Source organism: Drosophila serrata, unplaced genomic scaffold, assembly GCF_035046125.1.
Source record: "Drosophila serrata isolate PLE 108 unplaced genomic scaffold, ASM3504612v1 contig_184, whole genome shotgun sequence".
Taxonomy (NCBI): domain Eukaryota; kingdom Metazoa; phylum Arthropoda; class Insecta; order Diptera; family Drosophilidae; genus Drosophila; species Drosophila serrata.
Window position 1 is genome coordinate 4,707,534 of NW_028257082.1, and position 13,281 is coordinate 4,720,814.

At 40.4% G+C, this 13,281-nt stretch overlaps 2 protein-coding genes across 18 annotated transcripts in view; both read left to right on the top strand.

Annotated features, from left to right (window-relative positions):
- The window catches only part of M7BP (Myosin-7a binding protein), a 33,136-nt gene that overhangs the window by 3,718 nt on the left and 16,137 nt on the right, over positions 1-13,281 (top strand). For 6 of the 17 annotated variants that reach the window (XM_086828295.1, XM_020950718.2, XM_086828299.1 and 3 more), the window contains exons 2-6: positions 206-913; positions 11,205-11,300; positions 11,662-11,906; positions 11,967-12,113; positions 12,444-12,533. In XM_086828295.1, the coding sequence (XP_086684421.1) occupies positions 654-913; positions 11,205-11,300; positions 11,662-11,906; positions 11,967-12,113; positions 12,444-12,533 (838 nt within the window). In that variant the 5' untranslated portion in view covers positions 206-653. Of the gene's footprint in view, positions 1-205; positions 914-5,144; positions 6,004-7,051; positions 7,204-11,204; positions 11,301-11,661; positions 11,907-11,966; positions 12,114-12,443; positions 12,534-13,281 lie in introns of those variants that run through there. The other 11 variants (XM_020950794.2, XM_086828296.1, XM_086828307.1 and 8 more) reach the window with 9 other exon arrangements.
- Positions 7,690-10,845, top strand: LOC110182748 (uncharacterized). Its single transcript, XM_020950861.2, has one exon. The coding sequence runs from the start codon at positions 9,980-9,982 to the stop codon at positions 10,313-10,315; it is 336 nt and encodes a 111-aa protein (XP_020806520.2). The 5' UTR covers positions 7,690-9,979; the 3' UTR covers positions 10,316-10,845.

Sequence of the window (13,281 nt, forward strand, 5' to 3'; positions counted from 1 at the left end):
ACAGACCAACGCAGGGCTGACGTCAAAAGATGGGAATGGAGCTGGGGACTGGGGGCTGAGGGTAAGATTCTGGCTATCTGGCAGCTGAGCTGGTCGGGGGGCGAGAAGTTCGTTATCTGTTGCCGCATTTGTTTATGGGTCCCAGCCAGAGCCAGAGCCAGAGCCAGCAGCAGTAAAAATAAACCGAAAATTCCCTTGATTGCAGTACGAAAGCGAACGCTCCCAGGCACAAACCAAGCACGGCACACCACACATACGCACACCCTCGATGGGAAGTCTGTGCGAAGAATTTGTATATCGCGCCGGCTGATAAGCTGCTCCGTAAGCGACTTTTTTTTTGATTTGGGTGCCCAAGACGAAGGCAGTGCTGGTTGGCCCGCTTCCAGTGTCAAAACAATGGTCGTAACCGGCGCGTAATTAACACACAAAAAGCAGAGTGAACAACACAACAGTGAAACATCAAAAAAATAAAAGCGAAGCGAAGCAAATTTGTTTGGCAAAAGCGTTTCATGTGCGTGAGAGGAAAAGTGCCAGCTTGCATTCGCATCCATGAGATACACGAGTGCGGAAATGGCTTAGGGCGAATCTGAATTCGTAAACAAACTGCATACACGCGCACATCACACGGACGTACAATCACACAAGGCGGCAACATGGCAGGTGATGCCTCCCCAGCAGCAGCATCAACACCAGGAATATCACCTTCGGGCTGCATCTCTGGCAATCAGAGCAACGCCAGCAAGGAGAGCAGTCCTGTCCAGCAGCTAAACACCAGCGTGGACAGCGGAATTGCGGTCCTGGAGACGGAAACGCCGACCTTGAGGAGGCGCCAGCGATTGCAGCAGTGCCACCGCATCCTTCAGGTGTTGCAGCGTGACCATCTTAACCACCAGCAGCTGCGCGATAGATTAAGGTGAGTGTTTGCACAGAGAGAAATTTATAATTCATACAAGTATATATTTTAAATTAACATATTCGATATAAAATTGATTTATTCTGCTTGTGGCTAAAATTTAATAAGCAATATTGCAAGGCTTTCTTATATTTATTAGTCTTCTAAGTGGGAAAAGTGTAGAGCTGAGACCTAATCTGGTTTTTATGTAGCATTGTTTGGTATTTTATAATAGAATTTATTTGCCTAATCTAATGAATAAGTAATCGCAAACATATACCCTTACAAAAGGCAACACAATATTGGCCAAGAATTGCATACATTTTTGAACTCAAATGTAAGAAGAAAAATAGTAAACTTCGGCACACTGAAGTTATTATACCTTTGTGGATTGTAATTCGATCACTGAAAATCAATCCAATAAAAAATATATATATATTTATGGTAAAAAACAATAAAATAGTGCCTGCTTTTATTTCATTCACCGTTTTGCATTTTCCTCTATTTTTAACGATCGTTTGTATGGCAACTATATTATATAACACAGTAGTCCGATTTTCTAAAAATTTAACCCAATATTTGAGACTAACATATAATGGCTTTATATATGAACTTTTATGAAAATATTTTAAAAAGTGGAAAAGTTATAAATGTTTTTCTTAAAATTTTCCGATCGTTCCTATGGCAGCCATATATTGTATATGTATATATATAGTCCACCGATACGCCATGCTCCGACTTATATATTAGTAAAATTATATTGACGAATAAGTCCATAGATTTCTTTAAATAGCTTAAATTTGTTTCAAAACAAAGCTCGCTCGTCTGTGCATATGATTCCCAACTGGTTCTAACACCCCCGGAACGAAGTGACTGCTGCCGGCCATGTCTCAGAAATGTGTTGTGTTACAAAAGTTGCAAGTCATTGTTTATTAGTGTTCAAAGTTAGTAACTGATCACACATACATACTTACTGGTAATAGATATTTACTGATCATAGTTACTTACTAGTTATAGATACTTAATGTTCATTGAAACTTACTGATCATAGTTACTTACTGGTCATAGATACTTACTGTTCAGAGTTAATTACTGATCATAGTTACTTACTGGTCATAGATACTTACTGTTCAGAGTTACTTTATGTTCATAGATACTTGCTGTTCATAGTTAATCATCATAACATATGATTCCCAACTAGTTCTAACATCCCCGGAACGAAGTGACTGCTGCCGGCCATGTCTCAGAAATGTGTTGTGTTACAAAATTTGCAAGTCATTGTTTATTAGTGTTCATGTATACTTACTGGTCATTCTTACTTACTGGCCAAAGTTACTTCATGGTCAAAGTTACTTGCTGTTCATTGATACTTACTGATTATAATTACCTACTGGTCTAAGTCACTTGCTGTTCATTGATACTGACTAATCAGAGTAATTACTGATCATAGTTAATTAATGATCATAGTTCTATAAATCGTCCGATCGTTCCTATGGCAGCTATATATATGTATATGTATAGTCCACCGATTCGTCATGTTACGACTTATATACTATTAAAATTATATAGAAGAATAACTCCATAGTTTCCTTAAAATGGCTTAAATTTGTTCCAAAACAAATCTCACTCGTCTGTGCATATGATTCCCAACTGGTTCTAACATCCCCGGAACGAAGTGACTACTGCCGGCCATGTCTCAGAAATGTGTTGTGTTACAAAAGTTGCAAGTCATTGTTTATTAGTGTTCATCATACATACATACTTACTGGTAATAGATATTTACTGATCATAGTTACTTACTGGTCATAGATACTTACTGTTCAGAGTTAATTACTGATCATAGTTACTTACTGGTCAGAGATACTTACTGTTCAGAGTTAATTACGGATCATAGTTAATTACTGGTCATAGATACTTACTGTTCAGAGTTACTTAATGTTCATAGATACTTGCTGTTCATAGTTAATCATCATAACATATGATTCCCAACTGGTTCTCACATCCCCGGGACGAAGTGACTGCTGCCATCCAAGTCTCAGAAATATGTTGTTACAAAAGTTGCAAGTCATTGTTTATTAGTGTTCAAAGTTAGTAACTGATCATACATACTTAATAGTCATAGATACTCACTGTTCATAGTTACTTAATGCTGATTGATATTTACTGATCAAAGTTACTTAATGTTCATTGATACTTACTGATTAGAGTTACTTACTGCTCATAGTTACTTATTGATTATAGTTAAATTAATTAGCTCGCTGCTCCTCTCTGCCTCTCCCCCTCTCGCTCTATGTTAATCGCTCTAAGTTAAACTCTAGAGGAAACTGCTTCTCTCCCACGCACTCACACTCACTTTCTCTGCTCTTCTCTGCTCGCTCTTCTCTTCTCTGCTCTGCTCTTCTCTGCTCTGCTCGGGGACTATAAATAGAGGCGCTGAGGTCGCGCGCGCCTCAGTCTGTCCTAGGGGTACCTAGTGTTAACATCAATAGTGATAGTGCAAGTGATCAGCCTTCGACTTCAAAAATATGACGTGGCCAATGAAACACATCTGGATGACTAGGAAGAAGCTTACTTTGGATGAAGACACCCAATCTTGGTCACTACACTGAAAGGAAGTAAACAATGACGTGTCCTTTACTGCGGTAAGAAGCTATTGGTGGTATCAGACCTAGGTCTAGACTATATATTCAATTTTATTTCCTTACTTCCTTACTGCTTTGGTCCCCTTTACATACTCAGAAACTTTCTGATATTTACTTACTTACTTATTTTAGTTACTTAATGGTCATAGATACTTACTGTTCAGAGTTAATTACTGATCATAGTTACTTAATGTTGATTGATACTTACTGATCAGAGTTACTTACTGGTCTTAGTTACTTCTTGATCATAGTTACGTAATGTTCATGCATACTGGTCAAAGATACTTAATGTTAAGAGCTACTTACTGCCCAAAGTTACTTACTGTTAATTACTGCTTATAGTTATTTTTTGATCATAGTTATCTACTGATTATAGTTACTCAATATTCGCATTTGTTTTTAAAGGTTCAAAACCAGAAAAAACTTCCTAAAGAATCTTTAAACCAGAGTTTAGAATTTTTGCCACATTTCTCTATTATTTTCTCTGCCTGTGGCCAGAACGGAAGCAACTGGCAGCTGGGATTGGCCAAACCCAATGCTGTCTTGGGTGCGCTTTAGTGCCCACAAGCTTATGCCAATGCATTTGGTTGCATGCCTCTCCAGCTCTCTGACTGCGGGCGGATATCAATTTATGCAAATTTCCCGACCTCAAAATGGAAATGACAAAATCTCGGGCGCAGTCAGTCACTCAGACAGTCAGTCAGCCAGTCAGACAGTCAGCCATGTCATTCATACAGCCAGAAGTCATTCCGTGAGCAGTTTTGCGAATACATTTCTGGGAATCCGTTTCGACAATTGTCAAAGAGAAACCCAGCAGTGCTCTCAAATGAGTTTGCAATTTGTTTTGAGGAAAATGTAAAGTGCCGGGGAAGTTCCATTAGAATGATAATGGTTGACCAACCCAGTTTTGCCGATCATAATTGAAGAAGAAACCTCTTTAAACTTTATGGTCTGTCTGTCTGTCGATTGAACTTTATATGGTGGGTAAGTGTAGTTTACAAGCTGGAATTTCAAGAAATTTAAAGGAATGGTTTCTAAAACATATTCAATACTTTAACTTGTATAAATATAGAGAGTATTAAACTTATAGTATATATAATTGAAACGATTTCTGAAACATGAGGACAGTTTTCAGCTTCTGTTTGTCGTTACAATCCCTTCTTGAACTGATTGATTAAAACGATATGAGGGACTTTTAACTATAAATAAATTTCGATCATTAAATATCGATTTCCATAGGGCATTCAAGAATCGACTGGATATTAGTCTTCGAAACCCGTTAGCCACTCCATGGCTCCGCTCGAGTATCACCGCCTCGGGAGGAGTGGAGCCGCAATCTTATCGTATATTTCATAATTAAGTTGATTAATACCAATTAATTGCCGTGAGCTTTACATGGCCAATGGCAGGGCCAATCGATTCGGCGCTCTTTTCTTGCCACAAGCCAAGCCGCGTAGAAGCGGACATGTGACTGGCAGCTGCCAAGTGGCATTTGCATTTGCATAAGGTCCGTTGGACAATGCGAAATGCCAATAAATATGGATGGAGGATGAGGTGGTGCCACATCTTTTTTTATTTTTTTGACCCTCGTACTTTAGGCGGCGGCTCAATGGGGATTTTGGTTTCCACCCTCTTGTTGCATGGGCCACAAAGCTCTGGGCCCAACAATGGCCAGTTCCATTTTGGTTACTCGCCCGCAACGCACACAAAAAAACAAAAACCTACAAAAATATAAACAAAATTCGACCAAAAAACCCCAAACAAATTATAAATATTCGAAACAATATTATGCTTGAGAATTAACCCAATTGGAAAGAGTATATAGGAGTACAGATACACCGATGTGACTTAACCAGAGACGTGGTCTTGACACTTATCTGTGAATTTTTCGTCGCGTTACCTTTATACATATATAGCTGCAGATATATATATTTATCACTGGACGCGAGCGGAACTCTTATCAAATCAACTGTTGCCTTATATACGCGATCCGCAATAACGAAATGGGCAAACAAAATCCATTATAATGCCCATACAGCTCAGTTATATATATATATATGGCCAGGCACCGAGTAAACAATGCCGAATATAACTTGGCTAAAACAAACCTGTCGCCGCTCTCCAGTCGCTATCGCCGCAGTCGGAGTCAGCTCCTCCAATCGCCAACTTGAAGATCGTCGTGGAGAAGGCCCTTTTAGCCTCCAGACCCGTGATCTTAATCAGTTTTCTTGGTTGGGGGGTAAATAGCCGGGATTTATTTCAATTTCTGCCTCGGTTTGTCGTCGGTATTTTTTTAAGATCACTGCGGCGATGGCGGCAATGGCAATTAGCGAGCCAACTTCGTGTGGTAAACACCTTCGAAAAACACATGTACAGGAAAAGATATTCCCCCTTGACAAGTGATTGATAATCGTCATACATAACTGCAAACAGAAATAACAAACCAAACGAAAAATCAAAATTTTTGAGGTAATTATTTATTCAGATATTCGCCAGTGAAGTTCACTTCGGTTCACTTGGAAGATTCCACCAACATCCCATAAAAACAATACCCAAAACTTGATGCCAAGTGAAGTGAATAACGTGATAATTAAGATATATTTTCCTAGAAGCACACACAGGCACAAGAAGCTATTATTTTGTAAAATTATTTATGCGAAGTTATGCAACTCTCGTCAAAGATTTTAAAGGCAAAAAGGCAATAAGTCGATAAGAAGTTCGCAAAAAATAAACACATTCAAACATTTATCAACTTTAATTAGTGCTAATCGCAGTGTGCAAAAAATAAACACAAAGAAAAAACACTTAAGTAAATAAATAAACGACTGAATAAGTGCTAGACTACGTGACTCAAATTATTGCGACTGCAGTTAGAGTTCTTTTCAAAACCTAACTCTGGGAAAAGATTTATAGACTTCTCTTTAAGTGATTAAGAAATTGAAGATTATTTTCTCTCTTTAAATAAAGAAATATACTTTAAATAGTACTTTGTCATTAAAAAAAGTCACGATTTTAAATGGTATTACTCAGCTTATTGAACTGCACATTAAAGTATTTTTAGACGTGATGTTTTCAAAACAATTTTTGCCACCTGTCTCTAAAGACTTTAATATTTTCCATTTAAAATACCAGCTGTAAAACAAAAACTTGTTGAAATTCAAATGCCCTGCAAAGGGTATTCACCAACACAGCTGCATGTCCGAATCTTGGTAAATTAAACCGAGCAAACAAAAACTTTTTGATAAGACCGAGGCCAAAGTATGAATTGGCCAAGAAACACGTAAAAAGCAAAGAGAGAATGATACGGAAATAACTTTTGGGTCTGATAATACGGAATAGTTTTATGGAGCAGCCAATTATTTGATTTAGTTAGCTGGCAGATTTTAAAAGGATTGGTATTAAACCTAAAAGGTTTCAATAATTCGCTACCGTGCGAGTGTGTGTGTGTGTGTGTGTGCTTCTGGATGAAAATGCATCATAATTGAAAATAAAATTTAATTAAATGCGAACTCCGCAGTGCTTTAAGCGCTGGATGCGCCCCTATATCTCTCTGATGGAGCTACCAATCAATCGACCGGGAAGCGGGAACCTGCTGCTGGGTCTCACATCCGTGGTGGGTCTCATCGGTGGAGCCTACCTGCTGCAGTGTGGCGCCCAGTGTCTCATGGGGTGAGTTAATCGAACCGAGATAAGCGAATTAATGCATCCCAATGCTGCTGTCCAATGGTTCAAGTTCGGATACGTGAGCCGAGACCGGGACTCGCACGTGCGGATGCAGACGTAGATGCATTTCGAGCAAGAGATGCAGATACTTGTATGTATATTCAGCTGGAGATAAACACAAATAGAAACCGAAACTGAACTCTCCGGGTTACGTGTCCATCGTTTCGCATGACTTGATTGCGTTTGCGTGTGGGAAATGGCAAGAGAAAGAGCATTTCGCTCAAAAGAAAAATAAAATACAAGAGATTTGACATAATTGTTGCCATTTTTCCAGCTGCCACTTGCCACCGAAGCAAGTCGCAGTTGCAGTTGCTTTCTTTGGGCATCGAGTACGTAGCTTCGCCTTAATTAAGGATTGCGCAATGCAATCCATGGCACCTGTTTCGAATTTATGCTGCACCTGTTGTAATAACACCTGATCGATGGGGTCTGGCCTGGCCTGATCCGTTAGATGTTTCATAACATTGCTGGTCCGTTGACTTTTCACAAATTTGGCGCTAAGAACCATAACCGAAAGAATCTTGAAGAACGGCAAGCGGAAGTCGTTGGCCAACAAAGGGCACGGCCACTTTACTTACTTTCCTCTATTATTCGCATTTAATTTTTTTTACCCCCGCTAAAAAGCGTCACGAATTGCCAATAACAATTAAGCGAAGCTAACAACGCCCCCGCATTGTTGTTTGCCTTTCGTCACCATTCAATGGGAAGTTAATTAGGCGTTTTGTTGACAATTTTATTAGCATTACCATTGTATCAGAGGGCCTTACTTCACTTTGAAGGGAATTTACTCAACTATAAACATATATTCAGATCTAATCTTCTCAAAAAAAAAAAAATGCCTTAGTAGCTATCTATCCCAGCTTTTAATTGAAATGCATCTTGGCTAAGAAAAAAGCAGCTAAAGCTGTCGGCAAAACAAGTTGTAAAGTTGTGGAAAGTCTGGCAAATGCAATTAACACTGAACGATGCCAGAGTTGAGATATGCACAGATATTCTCGGTTTTTATTTGCTATTAAAGTAAGAACAAAACGGGTTATGTTATACATGTGGCAAGTGAAAAGCCACAAAAAAGTTGAAGCTCTAAGCCAAGCTGGAAAGTGGGTTTAAGGCCAACCTGTGCGAGTTAGAACAATACCAAGTGGTCTGTAAGCCAAAATAATAAAATAATATTTAAACAAAGTTTTCTACACTCATATAAAAATCATTTAGATGTAATTTCAAGCCAATTTTGTGGGTAAAGGTGTGCATAATGTGGTTTAGTTTGCATGCTTTTAGGCTTTCATTTAATATTATTAGTTTTAATAATAGTTTTTTTCTTTAAGATTGCTATACGGGCAAAGAGATAAAGATAAAGGCATTTAAGACCAAGTTTGTTGATGATCTCACTTGAATTATACTCAATAGAACTATCTGAAATTTGTTAAGCTTATATCAATTAAACAATTTTGTGAATTAACTCTTCCCTTAGTCTTGGGGGGAAGATTGTATTACACTTCAACTTCAACTTCTGAGAAAACATTCTTATCAATGAAGTGTTTGTGAAAGCTGATTTATATTAGGAAAAGAACAGAGATCTTGAGGGCCTGACGCTTTCTCGTGCGGGAATATGCTAATGGAACACATGAGACTTACATATATTAACCCAGATTCTTAGCACAGATTTCAAGGGAATCTCAAGTCACGAAAGAGAGATTCAATCTTTATCACAGGTTCTGTGTTCTCAGGGAAAATACCTCCCCTTTGGGACTTTGTGCTGATGAAAGTGTTGCCGGGTTGTGGCGCCGTTTATTACCGAAATTATAATTAAAATAAACTCGAATCCAGTCACCGCTCGATTGATTAGTTAATAAACAGCTCGAAGCATGCATACATTAAATTCGCCAGACAAGAATCGCGGCAACTAGTTTGCGGAATGTTTCTCACAATTAGCATTTGGAAATTAATGAAGTTCAGGCCAAGCGACGCCGAGCGGGTTAAAAATATTGCCAAAAATAAATTAGTAGACAAATGAATGCATGTGCGAATAGTAGTGATGATGATGATGCTGTCGTCCGATTTCGGAGTATCTGTGTATTCCCCTGTTCCTGTTTGACCAGATCCCCGTCCGTCCTCTCTTGCAGCAGAGAGTTGTCCCAGTCGAAGAAGAAAGGCTATAAATCTGCATGAAAATATGCCCAGTCATGGCTGAGATTCCGCTATATAGTATATATAGAGAGAGATCTGTTCGGATTGGCGAGGGGGGAATACTCGTATATTACGTCATTGACTGGTTGACTGCGAGAGAGCTCCACGCTCTGGATGTGTCTCCCGCTCTCCGATAGCGAAGCGAAAAAAAAACCGGCATGGAGCCCAGTGATATAGTCATAGATATAGAGAGGCTATAGCCACCGATACCCGATCTCAGCTGTTGACCGCCGACTCTCAAAGCCAACTGCGCATAACAAAGGCGAACCTTGTGCGAGAAAGTTGTCAGTGTCGCGGGACGCGGATCGCGAATTGGATTTAGATTTGGATTCGCTATCGAATTGACATTTATGAGCTTCCATTGGCGAAAAGGCGAACGATTCAACGCGAGTGCCATGCCAAGTCCCAGCAAACAGAGCGGAGCCACTCACCCGACAAACACTTCCACAACCTGAGAGCACTGTCACATTGTACCTGGAGCAGGAACATAGGCCCAGCAGCAGCACACACCAATCGGAGATCCAAGGAGATCCGCAGAATGCTGTTTGCCGCCTCGCTCATCTGCCAGGTGGAGCGGCTGATGTGCCTGCCCATTAGCTTTGCGGTGCTGGGATTCCTCTTCATGGCCTGCACCATGGAGGTGGTGCTGCTCAAGATGACCACCAGTGATCCGGTCTTTGGGCGATCTGGCCCAACCGATGACTGGGAGGAGGGTGGTGGCCCGGAGGGCGACGAAGAGCAGATCTACTATGAGAACCTGGAGAATAACTATGAGCACTGGGCACGTCGGAGGATGCGATTCCACCAGCGCCAGCAGCAACGCATCCAGCATCAGCAGCAGCAGCAGCAGCAGCAGCAACAGCTGGTGTCTTAGTATCTATAGAGTCTAGGCTTAATTTAGGCTTAAGACTAGTAGTAAGGGCCTCCGAGTAGGTACACACACTGACTGAGCCTTTCTCTACACCTCCTACACCTATTAGTTTCCATGGCGTTTAATGGCGCATACCAATTATTGAAGTGTTTCAAGTGTGTAATGTTTTCGCTCTCTGTTTATGGTTGACATTTTTTTGTGTCTCATTAAATTTATTTGTGTTTGTTTGTAAGCGAAATTGCGAAATTTGCCATTTGAATAAGTTAGGCAGCTGCGATTGCTAAGTTCGAGCACGTACAAGACACCCAGGAATTCCCTTCTTGGCTCGTCTTGTGTAAGAACTGTAAGTGACTGACATAATCCGAGTGCATATCTCTATCCCTCTAGCCCGTAAGCCGCGTGATACAGCTACGTACTATACACATTGATACTTGTGTGTTAAGTTGCCCGATACTGATACTGGATACTGATATCGAATACTGGATACCACTGCCTCAGTGAGTTGAATAAACTTGGCTATTAAAGCAACCGAACCATTGATTTTTGTTTGCCTGGTCCAACGGGTTTATCATGTTATGCAATTGAGGGGCGGGAGAGCATTGGTGAAAGTCAATTGCCGCCGACTGCAATTGCAGTTGGGTTTTTGGGCCAAAAGAAAAAATAAAATTAGCTATTGGAACGGGAAGTGTTTTCACGCTGGCGGGGTTCAAAAGTTAGACAACCCCCGATCGTTAATTAGCTGCTGATTTTTTGTTTATCTCGACCTTCTGGCCGTTGATTAACCCCAGCTGTTGGCTAGAACTGACCTGACTAATCGCTTGGGTTTTCGGTGAAACAAACTAAACGTTCTCGGAATAACATCTGTGATATTCTTCCGCCTTTTTCCTCGCAGCAAACTAGCCAATAAGAAGTGGAGGAAGGAGGAGACCAGCGAGGATCACACCTGCAACGTCTGCTGTGCAGACTTGGATCTGAGCAGTGCCAAAACGTGAGTTTAAACAAACACATTCATTACCAGTTAAAGATATTCTAATAAGTTAACCTTTGAGTCAAACATAAAACAAGCTTGAAGACCCACTTTCTCCGGTTCTGATTAAAACCAGTTAGTTATTAAAAAAAATGTTTGTTTTGTATTTCAAAATGGAACAATATAAATCAGACACAAGTCAATGGATAGAAAAGATTAAGAACCTTTAAAAAATGTTTAAATATTTGTCAGGGGAGATTGTACTTTTATGATTAACAGTATTTCCACCAACTCCAGACTGCAGTAAGAGGTAGCCAAATGCATCTTATTGATTATGTAGTATGTAGAAGTATGTTTATATTTTATCCTCTTCTTTTCCCAGCTACGTGACATGTCGCACCTGCGGAAAGTCCGTCTGTCGGGGACTCAAGTGTGCCGACTGGCGGCCCAAGGATGCCTCATGGGAGTGCCAACTGTGCCAGAGTACCAAGGAGTCTCTGGCCCACACCTCCTCATGGGTGGCCGAGCAAATGTCCTTCAATCAGCACAAGTTCGTCTATCCGATGAGGGCCAGGAGCGAGGTCTACATACCCATAGTGGGCAACGATGGCAACGACAGCAGTATGCGTAAGGATAAGGCAGTCTATATATAGAGATAAAGGAGATGTATCTTAGATATCCTTGCAGAATTCGAGAGCGTTAGCCAGATTGGACTTCCTGCCAACTCGGATGAGAGGGCCAAGATTCGCGAGTATGTGGAGGAGATTGTGGCCGAAATGCTGGGCGGCAATCTGGACCATATCAAAGTGGGACAGCTGTCCAAGAGCGAGAACTGTAAGTACACAGCGGGTATATTGCCCTAGATTTAATGAGTGCAAAAGTGCAAGGAAATTTTCACAAATTTAATTCAATTGGCTTGGCAACACTTACGAGTCTAGCAACATGTGTCTAAAGAAACTTACTCATGTTGCCGGCCAGACAAAATCAAAACGTAAAGCATACTTTCCGGCGAGCTTTCGAACGTGAGAGCTTGCGGGAAAGTCTTTTCCATGTCTATCTTTTGTGTCGTTCGCTTTTTAACCAAACAAACTTTGCACACCCCAAACACACACACACACACACATGATACACACTCCACACACACTTGATTCAAATGCAAATCAGACTTGCAACTCTTCGATAAGTACCATGCCAAGCTGAGTAACCTGCTTATCAATGTGGAGAACAGTTTGTGCGCGCGTGCGCTAAAGGGAGGTAAGTAGTCGGTAATCGATAGTCACTAATCGATCGAGCACGCTGTAATCGTAACAAGTAATCGCCTGTTATTGTATGCTAACTATTATTTAACTCTCTTTGGTTAGTAGTTATTTTAGACCTTGAGCAATATTCAATTATTTTGAGCAAATAATATTCTTTAATAAATACATTAAAATACTTAAATGATATAGAAAATATCTGCTCGAATTATATCAATAACTTATTCCAATTTGTTCCAATCTTAAACCTTTTCCATCACTGTCTGTAAATGTGTCAGTACTTCTCTTAGCCTTGGCATACTTGCATTCCTTGATAGGTTGTCATTTTGACCATAAAACGAATCTGTAATCAATGATTGCAGGCTGTAGTAAATGCTAATTCTTATCAGTAAGGCCATAAACTGAGAGTCGAAATAAAATGGCACTCTCTCTCTGCCTCTCTTTTTTATTTTTAAACCTACTGACAAACAATCCGAGAAATCGCGGTCAGTGCTCATTGATAAGGCACGATGATAAGGCCTAAAACACAGTGATAAGTTGGCTGGGCCATTGAAGTGCCGCTAGCATTGAGAACATTATGATTCAACACCTCTCGAGCACTGGATTTTTGCCTTAACTCAGATGACGGCCTGCGATAGGCATTAATCATACGCACCGTTGCCGCATTGCTCACCAACAGGTTAGCGGGCAGTAAATTGGCTTAAATGTCTTACTTACACGATCACTCAGGCCTCTCAGGGGTTGTG